Source organism: Fringilla coelebs, assembly GCF_963513975.1.
Source record: "Fringilla coelebs genome assembly, chromosome: 9".
In the NCBI taxonomy this organism is placed as follows: Eukaryota; Metazoa; Chordata; class Aves; order Passeriformes; family Fringillidae; genus Fringilla; species Fringilla coelebs.
The window spans coordinates 14,127,994-14,153,247 of record NC_140067.1 but is presented as its reverse complement, the minus strand read 5'-3'; the positions used below and the strand labels follow the sequence as shown (position 1 = coordinate 14,153,247).

General features: G+C 37.4%; 1 protein-coding gene across 1 annotated transcript in view; it reads right to left on the bottom strand.

Annotated features, from left to right (window-relative positions):
- The window catches only part of PRKACB (protein kinase cAMP-activated catalytic subunit beta), a 66,183-nt gene that overhangs the window by 15,714 nt on the left and 25,215 nt on the right, over window positions 1-25,254 (bottom strand). The window contains exons 2-3 of the mRNA XM_084210926.1: window positions 1,904-1,965; window positions 849-977 (exon numbers count right to left, since the gene is read on the bottom strand). Of these exons, the coding sequence (XP_084067052.1) occupies window positions 849-977; window positions 1,904-1,965 (191 nt within the window). The remainder of the gene's footprint in view (window positions 1-848; window positions 978-1,903; window positions 1,966-25,254) is intronic.

Genomic DNA, 25,254 nt, shown 5'->3' with positions numbered 1-25,254 from the left:
TGTTACACAGCAAGCAGCTCTTACACTGAGGACCTTGGAATCCACTAACCTAAATAATGCACTTTTGAAAAACATGTCAATACCATTAAAACTACTTGTATTGATAAATTCTGTTAAAATACTTCTTTGCATTCTGGAATTCTGTACTGTAAAATTTAAAATTTAAATTTTATCAAATGACATTGCTTACTTAATCTAAGAGTAATAAACTGCTAAAAAAATATCAGGCTGGAGCAGCAATACAGGTTCAGACTATAGCACTGAAGGTTACAACACGGAAAATGTCCATTATGTGACAACCTGTTCTATCTATAACATTACTACAGATGCAACAGGACTATTACATAATTAAACATACAGAAAGTAATACTTCATAGGACCAAGAATGGAAAATAAGTTCTTTCTGCAGACAATTTTAATTTCAATTATGGTGCGCATATGAAAATGTTGAGAATTTCTGATCTAGGTAGTTTTCAACTATCCTGCAAAAGTTTATCTGTTTATTTGAACTATAGCACTACATTTTGCTTTTGCCAAAGAACATACATGCCACCTTACAAAATCTAAGCAAAGAATTCACCCAATAACATTTTATTAAGGCCTTGGACCTAGAGGCTACTTAGAGCCTCTTCAGCCTGTTAATGTTACTGGCCACTGTACAAAGTCTGCACAATCCTAACAACTGAACCCACTGGCTAAAAGATAAAAGAAAGCATTTAAATTATCACTGGTATTCAAGTGTTAGAAGGAAAAGCACAGTGTGTGCAACTCAGTGCAGCCACAGCTACCAGATCTTCATCTGCACCAAACTCTTCTGTAGCACAAAACCAACAATGAATTATACCAACCTTCTGTTTGTCCAGTATCTTCATAGCATAATACTGTTCTGTGGATTTATGTTTCACCATCATTACTCTCCCAAATGATCCTGTTCCAAGGGTTTTTTGCCGCTCAAAATCATCTAGGCCAGCAGTATTCTATATGTAGGATATAATCACATTGTTTACAATAATACCAAAGAGAATTTTAACTGTATGAATTCAGTTATGGAAAAAAGTTGGGAAATACGACATTTAACAAAGATAACTATAGCCAACTATACAGTTATAATTTGATACCTGCCAAATTTTAAAAAGAGATTTTACATTGCACTCATTAAAACAGAAGACTTAACTGATTTACATCAACATTTCTGTAATTTGTCCATACAGCTGTCCACACATGCTTAGTAAGGAACATCTAGCAGTAAACAGACCATGAATATAACATGCAAATAAATAATCCCTTCATGCTTCATGATCAAGGATATTGGAACATGCTAAAGACCCCAAGCCCTACAGATAGTTCTACATGAGAGTTGTCTGAAGAGCACATCCCCAAGTACATTTTCTCAGACATTAATTGCCATAGCATCTCAAATATTGCATTAGAACAAGAATTAATCTCCCCCAAAATCCCAAATTTTACAAGACTTCTCTCTAACAAGCTCCTTGACCAGCTCCCAAGCCCTATGCAGTAGTCTTAATACTCTTAATTCCACTTACTATCATGGCAGAAATTATTAACATGGTAAATTACAGATGTGCTAATGCTCCTGGTTATTAAAAAAAGCCAACTAAAAACATGCCAATAGATTGAGTCTTGTCATATTGTGAACATTATTCTCATAAGAGAAGATGTTCAGTGAGAGCATTTTATCAACTCAAGTCTGGAGAAGACTTGAGAATCTTTGTTGATAAACTTCAATGGAAAGTGACAAAGCTGGAGTTAAAACAAGCTGACACTCCTTTACAAATTGTACTAAAATTATTTCTGCACTACTCATTACAGACTGATAACATACTGATAACATTATCCAAAAAACGCAATACAGAAAATTACTGAATGCTTAAATGAGTGATACCTGAGGGGGGCTTTCCCATTTTCTTAAAAAGTCTTCTTTGGCTTTGGCTAGGAACTCTTTCACTGAAAACACACACAAAAAAAGTATATTTCAATTAATATAATTCATCATGAGTGCAATGGAGATGCTTTGTTAACAAAATACATAACCTTCATTATCAACTTCTTTCTTCAATTGATAATATGCTATTTTCACCATGGATGAAAGCAAGCATCGATGCCTCTAGAACTTCTACTGTATCTCTACTGTGATATCTAAGCTTTCTGGAGTAACTACATCATTCTACACAAATTACTTTAACTTTACCAGCTCTAACAGCTCAAATACTCTATAGGCAAGCAGGCTTTAAGGTGATGTCAGACATTCTTAATTCAGCTGGGAAAAAACCAAACACCTGACATTTATAAATAGCCATTCCACAAAGATTGACTTCTTATCTCTTTAAATAAACGCTGCATTTTCTTTCAGCTGCTTGAGTGTAATGTCAATCTCATTGCTTTTTCCCCTCATCACCTTTATTTAAAGGCTGTTTGCAAGCTCAAGGACCAAATGGACAGCATTACTGCAAGCAAAGACAAAGCACAGGGCTACAACAACACTGCACATTAGGCATGCCCACAGTCAGAGAATATGCAGTTTTAATATTGATTTTCCATTGAAATTGAAGGAATGTACAATGACAAAATTCTGGATGACTGTTTAAAATGTGCACCAAAATATGTTGTTCAGATCATCTCTCAGCTGTTCTTTTTTTTGAATATCAATGCTCAGCCAGATCAATGTGGATTACTTCATGCACAGTCATTAATGGGAGGTGTTTCAGACATTGCTGTGTTCTGAAGGAGTCACAGAATCAAGAAAATATCATACTGGTTGTGTGTTCTCTGAATCATTTCACATAATACAACATTAATAACAGTGTTTTTTCTGTACTGTGACGTTCTGCCACAAGCAATTGCTAAAAATACACAGCAATATGCCAAGATTATTCTGGTCAATATCTAGCACTCTGTGTTTTAGCGACTCTATTTTACATTCTGACAGTCAAAAAATTAGGTTTATAACAGGTTGTAAACAAATCATTTGATGAATCAGAACTTCCTTGTACTTTTCAGTGAATACTAATGTTGACAAAGAAAACTTCAAAAATTCTCTTATACTGGTACATTTCCAGCAGCAGTAAAAACAGCGGCAGCCCTGGAGAAGGCCGGTTGTAAATTTTTTTTTTCCTTTTTTCCCCCCTTCTTGGGTGTGCTATGGGACTTGATTGTCACAAAACACTCCAAGGAGGTTTATGGCTCCCACTACCACTGGCTCTGATGGAGCACTAAATAAAATGGTAATTTCGTAGAAGTTGTCAAAAGTTGTGGCTGACCTCAACATTAGAAAAGTGTTTAAAGCATGATATCCACTCAGCAATTTTATTTGAAGAGAAACAAGTAATATCACAGAGGAGGAACATATTCAGTACTCTAAACTCTTGGTTAAGAAGAGTAATAAAAACACAGTTTGTATCAAATAAACTGGTAAAATGGCATTAAAACTAGCTGAGACTTAAAAATATTTTAGAGCTAATCAGCAAAAAATGTTAATGTATTTATCCTGTGTGTCAAAAATATTTCCTTTGTTTATAAGTTATAGAGGTTATTCATGTAATGACTTTTAATTATCCTAATTTAAAGATAGGACAGGATTTCCTGTGGCATGAAATAATTTTCAACACAAAAACCGGAAACTAGCAATGTCCAAATTCATGTTTGATGATCCTTCTTCCATTAGGAGAACAGATGACTTGATCAAGTGAGGAATACTGATACAGTTTTTGAAACATCAATTTATGTCAAAGTAGCACAAATATTTTCTATTAATGACAAGAAAAAAAACCAGGAAAATCATTAAGATTACCAAAAAGCTGAGCCTTCAAACTTTAGTGGCTGTAGCTTAGAAGTGAACATTAACACTACATAGCACAACCACAACACAAAGTAATTGGGTTTTTTTTAAATGTTATTACAGTACATATGTTTAAATATCCCTCATGCCATCTCTGTTCATATAAATAAATATTTTAAGCTGCCACTTATTTCACATTGAAGTATGACTATTCAGTATTTATAAAAATATACAATGACATTTACAGTCATTTTTGTCTCTGTTCTACTTATGGAATAAAGAATGCTGTTTATGAACTAAATGTGATCCAGCTGAAAATATTCAAATTGTGGATTCATGAGAAAAATCTCTCATTTCTAGAATACCACTAAGCCACAAGCTCTCCTGCAAGAAAACTCCTACATTGTTCTACTTTACCTTGGCACTCTTTTTGTAGAAAGCAGCATCGAACATACATTTTCAAAATAAAGCTACCCAAGGCAAATAACTTATCTGAAAATCACTGTATTTTAAAAACAGTTTAATGTTTTGTGCTCAGTTTTATTAAAATCAATTTCTTCCTAATGAGAGAGTACATTGAATTATGCCTGGTTCTCACTTTCAGAGGTCACCTGGGCTTCTACACCTCAACAATTCCACAGGCGCTTTCAAACAGAACTTGAGCAATTTAAGTGCATGCACTACAGTCATTTCTCAAAACACAACTTGGAATTTGAACTTTTGAAAATTATCTCTCAAGCACAAAACAGCAGCTCTTGCTACAGGAAAACACATTTAATTTCTACTTTCAAGTGCAGAATCAAAATTTACGCCAACTGGGTAGCAGTGGCCATTGGTATTACTGTGATGATGCAAACAAAGAGGTGTAATAGATGATGACTTAGAGGTTTTCCTCAAGTGCACATTTTTAGCCACCTTCCATTGTGATGATGTGGCTCTTGTTTGCTTTTCTAATCTGTAACCTAGCATCTGTGACTTTGGGCACTAATGAAGGAATGAGCATACCAAACGTCTCTATAGGTTCCCCAAGGGTTTGCAGGAACATTCACCCACACAGATGAGATGATGAAGAGAGGAAAGAAAGAGAAGAAGAAAAAAAAAGTTTTATGCATTTCCACAACAAACACATAGAAAACACAAATACATTCCACCCTTTCCCCTCCCCACTCAAGAACAGACCCTGTAATAAACCAGCCCTTTCCCACACAGACAGAATGACTCATGTTAAATCACAGAATGTTTGAGCAAAGAAAGAAAAAAATCACCAAAGGCAGCTAAAATCAGTATGAAAAAAAGATGATGCATCACAGAAATAAGCACAGCTTAGAAAACTTCAGGAGATCAAGTTGGCATCTTTAATTATTAATCTATTCCAAGACATACACATCCACGGAACTGTTGCTAACAATAGTGTATCTATCTTCATCACAGCATGCTGGATCACAATAAAACCTGTAATCGGGTGATCTTCCCACTACTTAGCACTCTGTTCCAGAAGACAGCATGTGTGAATTGCATGGCATGTGGTAGATAGCAAAGAAGTGGCAAGCAGTCTCCAAAAAATAAAACTCAATCAGATTTCAGTCCTATTACCCAATAACGGCAACTTGAGAAGTCTAAACTGCACAGCTGAAGTTACTGTATGCAAAGTGGAATGTACACAGGGATCTGGTATGGACACCATTATGAGCCTGATTTAATTTGGTAAGGCTGTCAGATAAAGGAACTAAGGATGTGGATATACAGGTGCCCACAAACACTGAAGAGCAAGGATCACTTGTCTGTGGCTGAGCAAAGTGAAGATGAGAGTGGGCAAGGAGTGTATGCACAGACCAGCAACAAACACTGCTCAGATTGGGTTTGCTGGTGCAGTGGAAGTTGGAGCGCAGGCGGCTGAAACCAAAGCAGGAGGAGCTGCTGCTCAAGAAAGGAAGGTACTGGAAGGAGACAGCAAAGCACAGGTAACAGCACCAGCACAACAAGGACCAGAGCAGAAACAACTGAACACGGCAGGAAGGACATCAGTTGGAAGCAGAGAGGATGCACCCACCAGCTGTCCAGGGATTAGGCAAGCACAAACACACAGCACAAACCCAGCCCTTTGTGACCAGCATGAGCAGGCGTTGGCAGGAGAGGCAGGTTCTATGCAGCGCGAACACCCAAAGCAGGAAATTTGGCGAGATTCAGAAGAAGGTGGGAAGAAACAGAATAATGGTCAAGGACCACAAGTGAATGGCTTGAAAGCAGTCTTACAGCTTCTGCCTGCTCTGGTTCACCTTGGTCAGAAGCAGTGCTACAACCACTACAACACAAGGCCTCAGCTACTCCCTTGCATATCACAGGGGGGCTTGTGGAGAGCTGTACTTGGAACCAAGGCAACACGAGGATAAGCAGGAAAGTCTGCTGGAACAGTGTTCTAAGGGAAGAGGAACTCAACATCCAGAGGTTCCTAAGCAATGACAGCATAGGAAGAATTAAAGAAAACCCCAAGCAAACAAACCAACGAAACCCAAACAAATGAAAAAACTCTGCTACACGCAAAACAGAAACACACCTGAGCCCACCCCCAAACAAGAGGAGATTGGTCTCTATTAGTATATTCACACAGCTCACAATATGTTTGCTTATTTTATTGATCAGCTTTTCTATGAAAAGTTAACATGCTAATAAAAAAATTGTTAATTAAGGGTATGAGCATTGTAATGAGTACTTTGACCTAAAACACAGTTTAAGGGCAAGTGAATCAGAAGCAAGTTCCTGAAAAAAATCAAGAGGGTGAGGACCTCTCGGTTGCAGGATTGCAATGACAGCAGAGGGAAAGGGGTCACAGATGGAGCAGTCCTGAGAGTTACCATGAGTTACTCTGCCTTTCTCCTACCTCCCACATGCACAGTATTTGTTATTCTCAATCACATCTCCCACAAGAGCCAGCAAGCCAGGATTTTTTTTTTTTCTAAGGGGGGAAAAAAAAAGTATTTGGCTAGGATTCACGGCAAGAAAGCAAGAACTAAACTGATTAAGACTAAACACTGGGCACCACTACAAACCCCCATCTGCTGTGCTAAATGCCAATCTCTGTCTGGTATTTAAAATGCCCTTTATCAAAATACAATTCAAATTTTGTTCCAAAACTGTAATATAATAATTTGAAGTCTGGAGTTAAACGGGCTATTTAATTAAATCATTTAATGGAAAAATGAATATGTATGAAGAGATTCTGGTAAATGTATATGTATATTTCATTTTTATAAAAAGTGTATTTATAGCCTTAAACTTTATCAAGATGTATATAGATATCTCAGTGAATCCTGTGGTTATGGTACCATATTTCAGATGCAAGTGAGAAGCTTCTGATTCCGGTTCTAAGTCCCATTCTTACACCATTAACCTGTTGTCTAAATTTTTAGATATTTCTCTTTTGATTAGCAGGAATTATATAAAAAGGCTCAAAACAAGGTTTCTCTGCCCTGGAAAGTGTTTCAAAATGAACACAGCTAAGTGTTATTATACACTAAGAGGAAGCAGTGTAAGCACCAGTAATAGCTGGAAAACACTTCAAAGCACAAACTAAAATGGTATCATTGAAACAGACTGTCAACAAAACCAAAACACCTTGTTTCTCACAATATGAAAATAGTGGGTGAAAAAAGTCCAGGTGCTATAAGCCTGGTTGAGGGCAAGTCCACCTTGTTTGAACGCTGCAATGAGCACAGCCACCAACCCTCTCGTGAAGAGCTGACCAGCAAGGAGTTTGCCTTGTTTCTGCCAAGGGTAGATCAATGAACTGCATCAACTGAATATCTCATTTATCAAGGTTTTGACTTCAAGAGCAAGGTTTTGACTTCATATTTCTCTTTAAACAGTAATTATGATAAACACAGGTGATGCAGAGCAAACCAACCTACCAGATGAAATAGGTAAAACTCTTTCTTCAGTTAAAAAACCAAACCAAATCAATCCAATCCAAACCAAATCAAAAAATCAAAATCCAATAATCCCCAGAAACAGACAGCCAAACACACGGAGCAGTTCTGAAAGAGCCCAATTGTTGACATACAAAACCAGAAAGTTCTTAGTACCTACATGATCATGTAAGAATTATGTATCTAATAATTACTAGATTAACTGAATTCAGCTTGCTGTTCACTGAATATAAGCTTGCTATTAAAATGGAATCACTAATTATCTAACTGTACACTGCAAACTTTTCTACAGAATACTGGAAAGAAAGGGGAAGAAGTGGGAAAAGAGAGAAGCATGGGGAAAAAAGGAGACAAACAGGAAAAAACAGTAAATTAAGACCAATTACAGCTGTTGTGCCTAAAACTAGAAGAAGGCATTAGAATCTGATCTTCGTAGGAACACATTCAGGAGTTAATTTAAAACCTGCAGCAATTGTAAAATATAAATTGATTTTATCCATTACAACTCAATTTTCAAACACAAGCAAAAATCTTATTTTAATCCTATGCACAATTTTCATGTTTTGAGCTAAACAGGATTTTGTGAATTTCATAAAAGCAAAGTTAAAGCAGTTAAGAGCTCTGTAAAGAACCCAGTTCACCTCTTTACTTGGCTGGCTACACAGCAACAGCCTGTACAAGAGATATGACAGATTAAGACACATCAGAACAGGAGACAGATTTTCAGCCATCAGAGATAACACTGATCTTTGTTGAATTCTGAGCAGTAGATACTCTACTGCACACAACTGCCACAGTCAGACTGACATCTTTCTGGTTTTATTATAGACAATATAATTAATTTCATTTTCAAATCCAATGCTCAGTCTTTCTCCCTTGATCTTTTCTTAAATACCAAAGTACTGCTTCAGAGGTGGTAAACCCTGCTAATGCCAGAAAATATAACAGGGGCCACTCTGGGGAGACAGAACCAAACCCAAATAACAGAGTCACTGAGGACATGAATCCCTGAAATTTTGTTTAGCCCCCCCCCAAAATGAATAACATCAATCAGTAAAGTCAAATGTACAATGCAAAGCAGTAGTTTTTCAGTCACAAGCACAATCAAATCTTGTACTAGCACTGCTCAGCAGAATTGTACATGCATCCATGTCCCAGTTGAATTATTTTCCACAAAAAAATATACGTATGAGATAAAGCTTTCTTTAATCTAAAAGATTAAACTCCTCCAGACCCAATGTTCATTAAAATTTACAAACACATACTTTAATAAGTACTCTTCAACAGAAGATAAATGCCAAAAGCACCATAACAGCTAACCAAAACTTATGATCCAACCTAGGATCTATTATTCAAATCCTAAAGTAATAATAATATGCAAGACTTCCTCAATGCTGACAAGCAGAATATCTTCATCTGAGCATCCACGTATAGGATGTGACAAAGCCTCCTGCAGATTCCTGGTGGCTGAGAGCTGTTCCACCCCACCTTTAGGTATTTTCGTCCTTCAGGCTGTCACCCCTCTTTATTACCCAAGCTTCCCTTTCAAATGAAAGAGGTATTAGCAAGCTTTTGCTGATGGATTAGAGTTGAGGTTTTTGTTTCAATTCTCTAAATGGATCAGTTAGAACTAGCATTCAATTAGTTCTGGAATATATTAACACTAGGCTTTGGCTTAATGAAAGGAGTCTCACTTATACCTTCTTCCTACCCTTGAAGCATTAATTGAAGGAGATGATACATTTGTAAATCTGTTTTCTCTCTTGCAACAATCAATGTGATTTGAGGCTTTAAATTCCAAGAAATAGCAATTTGGTTTCTCAGGCTATAGTTCAGTATGGGCTGAAAAAAGCCCCACATCAGTCCAGTCCTCCCACAGTCACTCACTCCTGCATCTCTCTAATGACCTTCCTTGAAAGAGCAAAAGCATTCTTGTGTCTGACTGCAAGCCAGGCCAGGGAACCAGCCCAGACTAAAAAGTAATGGGCAGAAGGCAGGGAATGAGCAGAGAAGCAGCGCCCTCTTCTCTTTTGCTCCTCCCGAAGTGAGTGGGCAAATACGGGGGACAGACCTGCTCCTTTTCGGAAAGGGTATCAGCTTGTGCTAGCATGACAGAACCATGAACACATCACACTGGACTGCTGAAAAGGTTTCTGAGAAATAATTCTAAATTCAAGTTATTGGTTTTCAATTATTGTATTGAATAATTCCATTACCGTAAAATTTAAAATTAATGAACTATGTGTTTAATACACTTACTTTCAAATGCAGTACATAACCCTCCCCACATAAAAAAAATTGTTCATACAGAAAAAAATCTATGTGAAGAATCTTAACATGTAACTGAAGAATCCTAAGATGCAATATACTCAATTGTCATACACTGAGGTACTTGGTAGGCAATTAGGAATTAAGCTGCAGCTGTGCAGTACTATCCTCTATAGTTGTGGTTGAACTTTATTCAGCAAATAATCTAAAATGTTACAATTATCACAGGACCTGTAGCGTACAAGACCACCTTCCTGTGGGAAATATAACAGGTATTAACAATACAACAAAGAAAGCTGAAAACTGTGTGACAATTGTCAAAATTCAAACATCTTTTGTTCCTGCAGTGCATATATTTCCATGGTTACCATGTGGGGAGAAAAAAAAGAATACAGTTTAAGAATGAGTTCCAAGAACAACATCTTCTAGGGCACTACTATAAAGTATTTTGTAAATGTATCACATTTTTGAGTAAAGGTTTTTAGCAAATGGTAGTAGGTAATACAAATACAAAAATTAATCAGATTTTCCTCATACAGTCAAAACCACTTACCAAGAAAAATGTTTTCAGCACCTGCTGCAGATTCCCTCTAGTTAAACTCTCTGCACCACTAAGATTCTGGCCAATTGGTCAACACCCACCTCCCTCTCCATATCACTGCCCCACATTTCCTCTTTGCAGAAGTTCAGTGACTGCAAAGGATAACATCCTGCCATGCAGCTATCCCTAAGACCAGGCTTTATGGCTAGATTATTAGCAACAGTAAGCATAATACTGCAGGTAGTTGATCTTATCTGCATATTGACTAATGAATTCCTTGCAGGCAGGGAATAGTACCACACACACTCATGCACAAATACCCCTTCCTTTTATAAGTTTTACTAAACCAACTTCTTCCTTATACTCCAAACAACTGCAGGGGCTGTTCACTGTATGGATGCATTTAAAAAGTTATTAGAGAAACGAAATGATTTTGTTGCTTTTTCTTTTTTCAAATATTTAATACAAGGCATAAAAGTAATAGTAGACACACCAATCTTGGTCTATGGGCACTCATGTCTAAGCCTACTTCCCATAAGCTCTCTTGTTCCAGCACTTGCATTATTAAAACTCCACAAAAATTCTCATATAGATACTTTGGGATCAGCAAGACATCTTCACAGCTGTCAGGGTAAATCAGCAAAATAGTTCTTCATCTCCTCACAAGGTCTGAGCTTCTGACACATTGCTGCACTGACATATCTCCTGCAGAACATGCTTTCAATATTTACAGGAAAGGGTTGCCTGCAGTAACCAGCCAAGCAGGAGAAGTTCATTTATACCCTTAAATAGCAAAGACTGGCTTCCTGAATAAGGAAGTCTTACATAAATAAACACATTTCACAATTCAACACACTGGGTGAATAACAAGTTTTTGTTTGTCTCAGAATTAAGGCAAGCAAAAAGAAGATAAGAATGTTTATTATCCATTCAGATTAAGAACGAGATTTTAGAGAGAAACTGGGTAAATTCAGCACTTATTTGGCATAGAGGCACGCATAAAACTTGCCTAGAACTGAACTGCAAACCCTGAAAAAAAAAAACCTGAAGAAATTAAACCACATTAATTTGTAATGGGCTGGGGTATCTGCCAGCAGCTAAAGATGAATAAAGAAAAACACCAAAAACATTGTGCAAGTTACAAAACTACCTGTAAGAACCTCCACAATTAAAGCTGGGAAACTTCTGTGAACTTTGGCCTACAACAGCAGGACTAACAGAAACTCTCAGAGTAACTAGCAACAAATATATAAACAGTTTGAGATGTTAACTAAAGACGAGGGCAAAAACCAAATCTTTCTGATAAAAAAATATACATAAGTGATGTAATGGTGACTAGAGTATGTCAGAGTTCAAGATTACAACATACCAAATATCCTTTCCTTTGGAAGAAATCTCAATTCTGTGACTCTCATTTCTTGCTTCTACCCCAAACCAAGCACTGTGAGGGACTGTTCACTTTGTGGATGTATTTTAAGAATTATGTAAGGCAGCAGCCTTTGTCTTGTCTTTTTCAAATATTTTGTACAAGAACTAAAGTAAAACACAAACCCAAATCAACACCCAAGAAACTGCTATAGTTTGCTGTCAGAGGGTAATGGGTAACAGTGGGGAATTTTTGAAAAGAAGAAAGCATTAGTCCCATGAGACACACATAGGAAGATATATGGTTCTGGCACCCGGAAATTCCATGGCATCCTTCCATTTTTTACAATCTTTCAAGCAGTGGGAATAATTACTTGCTGCTTATTGTCCCTTGCTGTTAGAAATGTTCTCAGTGCACATAACCAATGTATTTATACCACCTCCCTTCACCCTTCACTACCTACACGTGCCTATGCTCTAGGGTGCACAAAACTGGACAATATTTCAGCAGAGTCCATCAGCATGGCTCACGCCCTTTCCATGTACTGCTCCATCTGTCTCCATCCACATCTGGTATGTGACTGTCTTTTGAGTGCAAATGACTGTATCACCAATTACCTCTATTTGCAGTATTGGAAAGTAGTAGCCCAATCATGTAATTAGTGACACTTCAGAATATTAAGCCCACTCTTAGTGAAACAGAAGATTTAGCAGACTACACCTTTCACCCCTTGGGAGCTGGGGCTATTAGTTATTTGACCTTACAGTTTGGTTCAAAACAAAAGTCGAACTTCAAAGAAATAGAAAAACAGCTTATCCTTTGAGTCTTTCTAGAAAAAAAATCTAAGCATATAACCAGATCTTTTCTGGGGAGGAAAAAAAAGGAAGACATAAAAGGAGGAAAAAAAACCTAGCCACTTGTACTTGCAATTGAAGAAAATACATAATTTTTTCCTCAGGGTTTCATTTGCATCTTGGTCGTCTTTCACAAGGAAAGCATCTGATTTTATCCGCTGACAGGGTGTAATGTAACACTGCTGCAGTGAAGCCAGCCACAAAAATGCACTGAAAAGCATAAGTGGTTTAAATAGGGAAATGTTGACAGCAAAGACTTAATCTTGATGGAGCAGGAGATAGTTGCCTTTCCCTTGTCAAAATTAGACTAATTTATAGGTATTTTTGATTGGGAATCGACACCTGTTAAAAGTTCTTTCTATTTATTTCTATTTTTAATGGAACTGGGAGCCTGCATGTCAAGATGAATAAAATCTACAGATGCAAATTGCAGAATGAAACCCCAGAGGAAAGAAAAAATCCCCAACCCTAAAAAGAACCACCACCCCCCAAAAAACCCACACCACTGAACAAACAAAAAACCAACATAATTATTGAGGTTACAAACAACTATAACCTTTTTCTCACCTAGCTTGTGTAAAATTTATTCCTTTGTGACTCATAAATCATAAGAGAATATCCAAACAAAACCCTAAAACTCAGAATTCACAGAGCTGATTCCCACAAACCTCAATTCCTCTGCATGCTAAGAGCTAACTGTAAGGGAAACAGAGGAAAATGTGATGGAAATGCCAGCCTGGTACCAGCTGGTGAAAAGTGGAGACTTTGTGACCCCAGGAGAGACCTCTCCATGAGCAGAGGAGGTGGCTGTGACATGGAGGAAATGCAGAGGCTGTCGCTTCCCCCCTTCCCCCGAGGCTGAGCAGGGGCAGGTGGTGGCGGGGATGCCGGGGCGCCATCGTGTCCCTGCGGGGCAAGCGCAGCCCGTGCGGCCACACCGGGTCCGTGCTGTGCTCCCACCTGCCAGCATCCCTGCAGGGATGGGGGGACACACACCAGGGGCTGGGACAGCACTTTCAGGAACAGCCTGCATTTAGGTTTATTCAAACAGCCGTGAATGATGCTGTACCACAAATCTCCATTGTGTAGGTACAAAGTGCTGAAACACTGCCTTAATAACTGCATCGGTTTTGACATTTGTACTTTGTACACCAAGGAAATGACAGCCACACTTTCCATTCTGGGGAAGATGACCTCAACACATTTGTATGAGATAAGTATAGATAAGCTGATATTAGATAAGGCAGTGGGATAACTCCTCCCTGCCATGAACACAAATGAAATCTTTGTAAAAATGGTCCTTTAAATTTGTAGTATTAAGTAAAACCACACAGACACAGATGCACAGAAACACCCCACATACATGATTAACTGCTCTTTCTTTTCCAAAAATCTGTCTCAAGTAATTTTCCAAAGCTCCAGACTATCTGTTTGAAACAAAAAGGCATCACTTCGGAAACTAGCATATTTGGGCTTTTTGAAAACAATTTTCAAAGGATATATTTTTCTAAGAAAACAGATTTACAGTCTGTATATTGGAAAAAAACACTTTCAATAATATTACAAGTAAGACTATAGCACTTCATGACTCCATTATATTTAAACTACCTTATAATAACTAGTCACAATGGTTTAGGAAAGTAAATACCTGCCTGATAAGTTTACTAGATCTATTACAGTATCTCATTTCAAATAAGACTCCCCTCCCTTACTTCCATGAATGACCTCAACTATTCTGCCATCCCAGCATTTGGGAGACTAAAAATAATAGCAGAATAAGCTGGTTCAGACGAAAAACAAAAGCCCGTTTAGATTTTTCAGGAGATGATTACAATTATTTCAGAAGGCCTCTCTGATTTATATAAATTCACAGAAAATAATTTATTATGAGTGACACAGAAAATTAAGTGAACAGACATGTATATATTCAATTACAAAATTGTCCAAATCAGGTATTTCTAAAAGAAAGATTTAAAATAATATTTAAAACACTAAATACCAGTCATGCAAAGCAAACTGTTTAATAAAAAACTGCAAATCTTTAAGACTAATAATTTTACATAGAAACCCACAGCGAGTCGATTACAAAAACAAAGAAATCAGCAGTCGATGCAGCTCTGCAGACAAGAAAGGGAAACCTGGTAGATTTTCCCTGATTGCAAAGACAGAACAAAAAACGTGTCAAAAGGGAATAGAAAAGACTTACCATTCATGCTGAAGAGCTAGCTTTCAGAAACATATTGCTCCAAATATTAATCCAACAGTTGATGAAATATGTTAATCTCTACCAAATCAGTGCTTCAATCTCTAAATACACTTACACACTAACCAGAAAGAGAGCACACAGAAGCCAGAGAGCTGCTCTTCCTTATGAGCTCCTTGTGATGCAAAAAACTACGAAGCACAAGATACCAGTAGAATATCAAAATCAATATTCAGGACACAGGTATTTGGTTTTGCTCATTAACTACTACTGTTCTGACCAGTGCTACCTATTCATGTCTAAAGCAACTCAAAATGGCAGGGGAAAAAAGCATGCAAACACCAGGAGGGTTTAAGATGTTCTCAATTATATCAAGCACTGGTTGTTTCCATGGCAACCTTAGACCAGAATTATCTGTTGACTTGTACCCAACTAGTAGTTATTCTAAAGCTTTAAGCAATTCATACAGTATGCTCTGTACATTATTTCATATTTAACATGCGTTTTTCACTCTGTACACACACATACAAGTAACTATTCAGCTAAATCTCTATAAATCATTCTACTGTATTTGGAAGTATACTGGTATTATTTTGAATCAGAGACCAAATGATATTCTTTTGACTGTTTATCACCCATCCACTTTCAATTTAGAGACTATGAAGATGGCAGATGCACTAGTGGTGACCCTCCTGACCATTTCAGGTATCCAAGTTGTTGATATTCTTACACAGATTTGGAAAACACTTTTATTGGTTCAAGAATATAAGACACACTGATCTTACTGTCTCTGCATTCAAAATCAAGCAACCTCGTTCTCCTTTCCTTTCGCATTTCAATTTTTAAAAGAGCCACACAACAAGCAACTAAGAAAACAGAGCAAAAACCAAATTCCATATAGTTGCAGTGGTCACAGTCAAGACTTCTAAACAAAGAATGAAATGCATTGTTCTGATGGCTCCCATCACGTCCCTTTCACCCTCAGGCAGTGCAGCACAACTGACCTGGTCACCAGTTCAGGCTGTACCATCATATGTGTGCTCAGTCAGCTTTTTAAAACAGATTTCAAGGCCTGTGTTGTCCTGAGCCACCTCTGCCCTACTGGACTCTGAGGCTATTACAAAACACCTTAATTTCATGCATCAACCAAGTATCCAAGGCAAGTTGGAGAAACTGTATGCTTTATATATCAAAATAACAAAGCAAAGATGTTAAGTTTCAAACTCAACCACTGAAAATCCCTAAGGCCATGGACCACACTGTAATTTATTCAAACCATAACATGGACAACAGCAACTGACAACCAAAGTCCACCCAAACAGGCAGCAGCTCCTTCCCCTTCAGCAACCCCAGAGCTTCTGCAGAAACCACTTGTAAAACAAACAGACCTGCTATTGTATTTCATTACACCAGAAGCTACAAATACATTCACTTCCTTTTCAAATGGATTCTACCTGAAGCCTAAAACAACAAAAACTCTGAGAAGCCACTTTGCAAATTTTTTTTTTCAGGAATTAGAGTGTTTTTGCCTTGAACTCCAAGAGTAATTCATGCTGTCTGCTAAGTAGCTTCACCTAAAACTTCACACTAACGTTTCTAAGTTGCAGTGATATTGGCAGAATAGTTGAGAACATTCAAACATCCTTCAAAGACAAACACCAGCCCATTTCTAAAACACTGCTTATTCACTAAACTTTCTGTGAAATTAATCTACAAGCTGAATTCAGTGACTCTAGGCAATTCTATGACATTGCACTCTTGGACATAAAAACCCCCAACAACAAAACAAAATGATCCCCAAACAAACAAATCAACCAAAATGAAATGAACAAAAAAACCCAAACACCTTGTTTCTCTTTCATGTTTTACAAGTTATTTTCACTGACGATGTATTTTTCTGAAGATCTAATTAGGAGTCAGGAGTAGACAGAAATACTTCCTCCACTGTACTCCTCTTCTTCTCTATTAGTCTGGCTACAGTGGTAACAAAATGAGAACCTTTAAATGTGAACTCAGTTCATGGTACCTACAGTAATTTATATAATAACTTTTAAAAAATAATCTAGAGATTGAAGGTAGAGTTTCAGGATGAAGATTCAGAATTTCATCCCCAAACCAAAGCTACATAGTCACCTACCACTCAGTTACCAGCTCAGCAACTTCAGCTCAGAAAACTGCATGCAACTGCTCTGCTTAATTACGACTTAAAATAGCACTCACAGAACAGCCATTTTCACCATGTTTATCAAGAGACACGACAGTCCATTTCCTCATCAAACATGTCACACTAGGAAGCCTGCCTTATGAAGAGGGGGAGAAAGTAAAGACTTGTACAAAGCACGTCGCAATTTGTGAGTGTCAGTGGGTCATTACCAAGTTTTTCCTTCATGTTATATAAACAAAAATGCTTCAGTGTTATTTTTTTCAAACAGCTATTTACATAAAAAAGGCTTCTACACAAACACAAGTACGCGTCTATTTTTACCAAGCTGAAAATATTATGGAGAAGTGAAAGCTCAGAATTTATGCACTTTCATCATTTATCTTCCCAACAAAACGAGTCAATTCTTTCCTGTCTCATTTGGGAGACCTAGATTTAATCTATTTTAGATCACTGCATTAACACCTTTTTGTTTCTATGTTTACTGCTTATCCTCTGAGAACACATTCACTCCCTACTCATAAAATATTTTAAATTTCAAGTAAGAAGTATAAATGCTTCTTATTTTCATGGCAATACTGCGATGCTGAATTTCCAACATGGCCTATCTTCAACTGAAATAATTGTGCTATCTCAAATCCATCAATGAATCTGAAATTTGGAACGAAATTATCATAAATTATCATATTGTAACATTTTAAAATGAGTATTTAACCAGAGACAAGAATTGCTTTGCAAAATACTACACAGCCTTAAAATTAAAACGAACTGATTGTGATTTTTTGAAATCTCTTTCATTACTCAAAATACAACCATGAAAAATTTTAATTCATACAAATAATACTGTAAATTGTTCACTAATTAAGCAATTAAAGATAATCAGCATTCCCACACTAAGTTAATATGTAATAGTTAAAATCAAACTCAATTTTATATTGTTTACCACAATACAGAACATTTCTGATGCATATATCCCTTAAAATAAAACTATGAACAATGAAAATCCCGTTAATTAGAATTTTAATCCGCACAGCAATGTCTGCCTATTTGGAAGTTTAAACATCCTAGTCTTTAGTTAGAGTCTTCTATTTCTGCTGAACTCACTGATTTAATTTGAAAATAAGTAATTTAGAATTAAGAACCGGGGTGGGGGCTTGCCAAAACAAGTCAACTGTGCTTTGAAAGAAAAAGGAATGCATGATGAATTCTCCTGCCAGCCACCAGTCCATGAACCAGCCCCCATCTTCCCCTGCCTGATGCAATATGCTCTTCTTCCCATTAATACCTTTAGGTAATCAATTACAAAATTGCCCCAGAACCTATCACACATCAGTGTTCACACTTCATTCATGAGGCAAACTGAAGAGCAAACACCTATAAAAGAAACAAACCCCTCCCCACACTTACTTGATTCGTCCCACTGGGCAGTGTACTCAGAGCACTGCTGGCTCTCATTTTCCAGAGCCGCCCTCTGCTCATGCGCACCACTCTTGGAGTGCCTATGGAACAGGCGGTTAGCAAACCCTTCCAGTCTCTGCAGCGCCGTGGCCGTGCCCTGGCTGCAAGGGACCTCCTTGTGCCCCGCCATCTACACGCACCAGTGACTCTCACTAAAGCAAAAGAGAAAACATCTAAAGGGAGCTGGACGACCCAGCGCCACTAAGCACAAGCTATGCATGTGTCGAGCTTCCTGCCTGCAGTGTTTGCTAACCACGACTCTCTTCTACTTCCTGTTAAGGAAAGCTCTATGATGTACTGGTTTATACAGTGAAAAGTTTCTTTTCATGTAAATTGAAAAGTGTTTTGTTTTTTAAAAAACAAGCAATAATTTCTCTAGTATGTGTTCTCATAGCTTTTTAATGCATTACACTTCACACTTAAGCATACATTTTATGTTAGAGTACTACAAACAACCTGTTCAGAAGTAAAGATCAGCAAGTAGATAGGTATTTTTTTAATTTACCACAACCACACGTGAAAAAAACCCGAAGTAACTATTCTGCAGTTCCTCCCCTGTTATTAAGATGGAGTACCACATCATCACAGCAAACACAAGCAGCTGGAATCTAATCTTTAGTAATCTCATGCTTTCAACTAATCAACTTCCTAAGCAAGGAAGTGACTGGCAAACACTACTGAACAAACTTATTTTATTACTGGAGGAAGAAAAACCATATTATTTTCCTCCTTTGTGGATAAAATCAGTGAAGAAGTTGAATTCTATTGCACATTTAAACATAACTGCATTGTACTTTTTCAAACTGGGTTCTACTTATTCCACGAATGAACCAAGCACATTTAACTTTTTGCCGATAAGATTTCATTCTTCCACAAGAAAACTTCGTATTTTCGACTGTGGAGTAAGTCTAGAAAGTGTAACTTTTAATGGCACAAAATATAAGGAAAAGAAACTGAAAGCTGTATTTAACACTATAATTATTTGCAAATTACGTAACTTTGCGTGCTTACAATGGGTAATACTAAATATTCGTTTTTGTGAAAATGGAAACACATCTATTTCTGCATATCTACAATGTGGCTTTTAAAAACTTTAGGTTATTCTTAAGAAAGATTGAAAGATGTTTTCCACAATCTGTCTCCTGTCTTACAGTCAACACGTGTTAAAGACATACCTCTCCTTTTTCACCACCATACTTCTCACTGCATAGTTTTCAAATGTCAGCAGATACCCACCCTTGGACATTATATAACCATTTCATAACAGCCCTGTGCCTCAGAAAAAAACCCTCATGCTGACAAACTGCCCATGACAGTGATAAAACAATAAAAATGCCAACAGACAGATTTTACAAATTTGGCTATATTCTTCGTCATGGGCACAGCTACACTTGTGATTGGCCTCAGCCAGCACAACTCATTACATTTCTAGACTCTACACAAAGCCCAGGAATGCCCTGTGCTTGCAGGCTCCAGACACTCTGGAAATGTAACTTCTTTCTCCTGGTCAAAATTTAGAACCAACTACCTAAATGCCTACATTCTGCACAGCCATCTGCTAATTTGGGTGAGCATCAGCTATCGCAGCGGTGCTCAGGCTGCTCCTCCATCAGGGTCTGGTGCTGCAACCTTCCCTGGAGGCCACCTCATGCCTTCCAGCCTTTCACCTGCTCTGTTCCAAGACCAATTATGACATCCACAACATCCCATTGGTTCAAGGCTCTGCTGCCAGAAACAAGAGGTAGTGAAGATCATGAGTGTCATGGTTTGAGCTGTTTGCCTTACCAGGGGTCACAAACAGGCAGAGGGGATATATTACATGCCATATATAACCTAACACTTTAAAACAGAGTAAGGCCACGCACCTCCCACAAAACAATATAAAAAATATTTAAGACAACATCAAGATGCTTATTCCCTGCATTGGTGATCTTTCTGGAGCTGAAGAGCCTCTCTGGAATTATACAGATGTGCTCCCCCTGTAGCTCACCACAAGTCCTTAGGCACTGAGAGATTCTTTCCAAGACACTCAAATTCTCTCTAACCTTGGCTTGTTTTCTCCAGTAAACTAAGCTACCTGGTACGATGGCATGCTTATTTTGTCTCTATGCTCTCCAATGGTTCTGATACAGGTCTTCAACTAAAGCATTTTGTTTCCCTGATCTGAAAGACAGTAATTTACAAAATTCACATTACTTAAGTTTCAGTCTGCCAGCCATGTTGAGTCCATGGAGAGACGTGGAAACTGCCACGGAGCAACTCTGCCCATCAAAATTCAGGGCTCTTAATGCACCCAAATGTCTAGCCTGGACACTTGAGGCAGGGGCCAAAATAAGAATCATAAATACTCATACTCTGACATCACAGAAGTAAGTGGTTTAAGTGAAAACATGTCACCAAAAAGAAATTCTTAGAAGAAATCCTAAGAGAAAGCCCGAATTTGCCAGAATTTTATGAACTACTGCCAGTGTACGGTTATAGAAGTTTCTGCACACATAAAACATGAAAAGAAAGCGCTGGTCACATTTTCACAGACAGTAATACACTTTCCTAATCTAGGAAATTCTTGGCATTGATTGGTATTGCCCAATGACAATACAAAAAGCTACCACACAGACCCACATCTCATATAGCTTTCAATGTCTTCAAATTAAGTCCAAGATTTTTAAAGGTGCAACTTCCTATTTCCATTTACTTAATCTTTCCCCTTATTGACACCCTGATCTTCCAATTCAGTATTACATCAAGTAAATTATATGCTATATAGGAAGAACAGAATGCAAGAGAGAATCTGAAATTCCTGTTCTGTAAGAGATAACGAACTTCCAATTTCTTAGCCCAAGGACAAGGGCTAACACAGTGGTCCCCTAAGCTGATAAAGGCAACAAAGCCATTTACACTTTTCCAGATGGCCAACCTATTGGTTGGGCAGATTTCGCAGGGGCTGATGCCCTGTGGCATGTTACAACACAGCACTATAACCTAGCCACAGATCTTCCAGCTCCTTGCTGAAAAAGAATCTACTAGGTAGCTACATGGACAGTTTATTTTTCATAATCTCTGCTAAAGCAATATTTCTCAGTTTCTAAGAAGAAACTCTACTGTATCAAGCCCTAAAAATGAAGGATTAAGAATGAGAGAACACTCCTCTCCTCAAAGGACCCAGATGGTTGAGTAACAGCATGTTACCATGTGTTGTAACTTTACTTGGAAATCGTTTGAAATATTTTTAAAGGATAAGGTGTGCATTTTTCTATATTCAGGCAAAGCAGGACTGTACAAATAACACCATTCTCTAGTGCTTAATGAAGGTTAACCCTGAGAATTTTGCAATCAAGAACAAGAGTTTTAAATACAATTAAATCTATTCCTTAACAGGACCTAGAAAAATGGGCATACAATACAAACCAAATTTCAGATCACCTACAGCTAAACAAAATTTAGGTTTTAATTCCATATCTTGAAATAGTATTTTTCTGGTTCCATGTTCTAGTTCTCTAAATAAAAGTACTACTTTCTATTGTCTTTTAAATATGAAACATGTTATTTTAAACGGAAATATTTCTTTTCTTCACAGGAGGCTTCTATCTGTATTAAACAGACAAACTGGAACAGTTTCTGCATTTTTTTTTGTAATCAATGGAAAAAATAACTTAAACCTTATAAATGACTAATAAAGAACTTATTTTTCCTAGAGGTTAAAGAAAGTTTGTTTGTTTGCTTTAAAAATTGATGACTTGATGAAACACATTTTCTCCTTTATGCATCAGTTATTTCAAGAATGAAAGATGAAAATCCAACTTCAATATTTATTATTTATTACAAAAGGAATGAGCAATTACTTGATACAAAGTATTAGTGAGGGATCCTCCATTTTTAAGAGCTTGGGGATCTTGCCAAATTTTGCTGGTCTCTTATTAACCAATAAAGTATTTGTAAGTTGAAAGACATAGCTAACACATTTCATAAAAAGAAAATAATTTAAGTGTCAAATTTTGAATTTGAAAATAAAAAAGTTTCTGAGCATTTAATGACTCTCAAATTTTTACATGATATATACAAAAAAACCCTAGAGTGTCTGTGCTATAAGCCTCAGGCAATACGTGTGGTATTTTCCTAGTTGTTAGATAAACCTTGAGAGAAAAGGATATAAAACAAAGTATACAGATAGCCCTTTTGTAACTTAAAAACCCCCTACATTTTCATCCAAAATTATGTAATTGAACACAATCCATTTTGAGTCTTGCCAGGCATGCATATTTCAGAAGGAATTATGGGTAGAGAGACAAAAAAAGGCTCTTGAAAAAGCAGATGTGTTTTGATTTTCACTGTACATCCAGCCCTATTCCACTGGGTTGCATTTCTTCTTAAACACACGGAAGGAGGAGCAGTATTTGCTCACAGCTTACAGCTTTAATGGCTCTCCATTTTGAAACAAAGATTTTTCAAAACGTACATAAAGAAAATAAACACAATCAGTAACCTCATTGTTTAAGAAAATACAAGAAAGCAAACCCATACAGGTTTAGTATGCCTCTGTGCCTACATTTTTTCTAATAAGGTTAACCCTTCCTAGAGAGTCCCTCTGAGAGCTGCACTGAGGCTGGGACTGCAGCACGGCTATAAATAGGACCGCCAGGAGGAAGTTGTTGCTATGGAAACACTAGTCATATTTCTATTTTGACTCCGTAGGTCTCTACTGGCATCTACTGTACACCAGTTTAACTGCAGCACACATTTAAAACCTTTTCATCAGGAAGCATTAATTTAAGCTCACATGGTCAAACAGCATTTAAACCGTGATGATAGAAAATGAATAAAAAAATAAGTGAGAATTTGGAGGAAAAAAAGAAATAAAAATGTCAAATTCAGCATCTGATTTTCCAGATGTAAGCCAGAAGTTCTTACTCTTCCCATCAGTTTTCTTGTCATAATTTGACAAATTAATCATCTAAGATGTTGTGATTCATGTATGTGTTGTGGACACATACCGCGGCAGCAGATCAAATTATCTCATTTCTACCAACACATTATTTGGTCTTTTTGAAATATCAAACACCTTGCAGTCACAGGCTCACATCTAGCACTGACAAGAAGGGGACAGAGAATTCTCTCAGTACAAAAGGCAAATCTTCAACAAAACTGTCCAATTTGCCAAAGACAACTGGATTTCTCCCCTGAGACATCACCTTGCTCCATGCTTGTCTCACAGCTTCCTTCAAGGTGCTGTGCTCGCTGACGCTGGCCAATACAACAGTTGAGACTACAAGATGGATGTTGGCAGAATGTGAATAAAAATTACACAATTGCTCCACAGTAAAACAAAGGTTAGCCAGGAACCATCTTTGAAACAGCTGCTTTCACATAAGCACAGGAGATCTGAAAGTACTGGTGAAATCTGCTTGGTGTCCATGCCCTTCCAAATCACACACACTGCTTAAATAACCTTCTGTAGTTACTTGCTAGCACAATTTATGATAGCTTGACAGCAAATCAGAAGTTTTATACTGTTACTTTGCAGCAAAAGAGAAAATACCTATATAAGTGGTTTTTGTTGTATTTATACAAAATCGTAATCTACTGGGAGTAAGCTGTTTCTGCTTTTGAACCAATGAGGTCTAGAAAGTGCATATAAGTATATGGACTTTTAAAATTAAAATCTAAGGTTAAATTATGAAGCAATTAACATGAACTCAGTTGCTCTGCCTCTCTGAAAAGCCTAACAGCAAATAAAGGTTTTGGTTTGCTTAATGTACATCAAACTAATTACTACTGTTGATTAATGTTGAGCATTAATGGGTTATTGATCTAAAATGAGTAAGATGAAGTTCTTGAATTAAAAGAACCAAGCTGACATTTTGCTCAGTATCTGACTGGGCCCAAGGAGAAGCTCCCTGCTTCCATCCTGGCCATTCTCCATCAGACCAAGGATGCTGAAGACCTGCCTCTCACAGGAACCATAAAGGCTCCTGCAGGTGCAAAGCTGCTGTGGAGAGGATCTCGGCTACAGGAAGCTTTGGGTAGAGGAGCTCTCCTTTTCCCAAAATCTACAGGTTTGGTCTATCCTTCCTTGGTCTAGCTACTTAGCTAAAGGAACTTGTAAGGAACTGCCCCATGTGAGGCACACTTAGGTTCAAAAACTCCTTCCTAAGACACTTTAAGCATTATGTGTCCTGAATCAGAGTGCCACACATAACAAATTATTATTAACTCTGAGAGATCTGCAGTCATATTTACAGATAATTTTTGATGCAGGATAATGGGAGGAAATAAGAGAAAGAACAGCAGTAAAATGTTCACCCAAACTGAAGTTTTGTAGGTGAAAATTATTCACTATATTAGCAGCTACACCTCACCATCAGATCTGTATTGCACAATAAAAGACCAGAATGCTAAATACTAGAGTAACCAGAGACATTTTAGTAACACTTTCAGGAAGTCAATCTGCATTTTAAATCACCAGCACACTTCCTAGGGGAAAAAATAACCCAAACCAAATGACTCCACCTTGAGCTAAGTATTTTAAATTCATACCTTTGTTTTCCTCCAAAAACAGCGTTCCTTGATTATATGACATTTAGGTTCAATTAGAAAAATAAAAGAAAAAGAAACCAAACCCAAAGTAACTCTATTAAAAGGGATAGTGCTTTTTCATAGACTGCAGGAGTAGAGAGTGCAAATTAG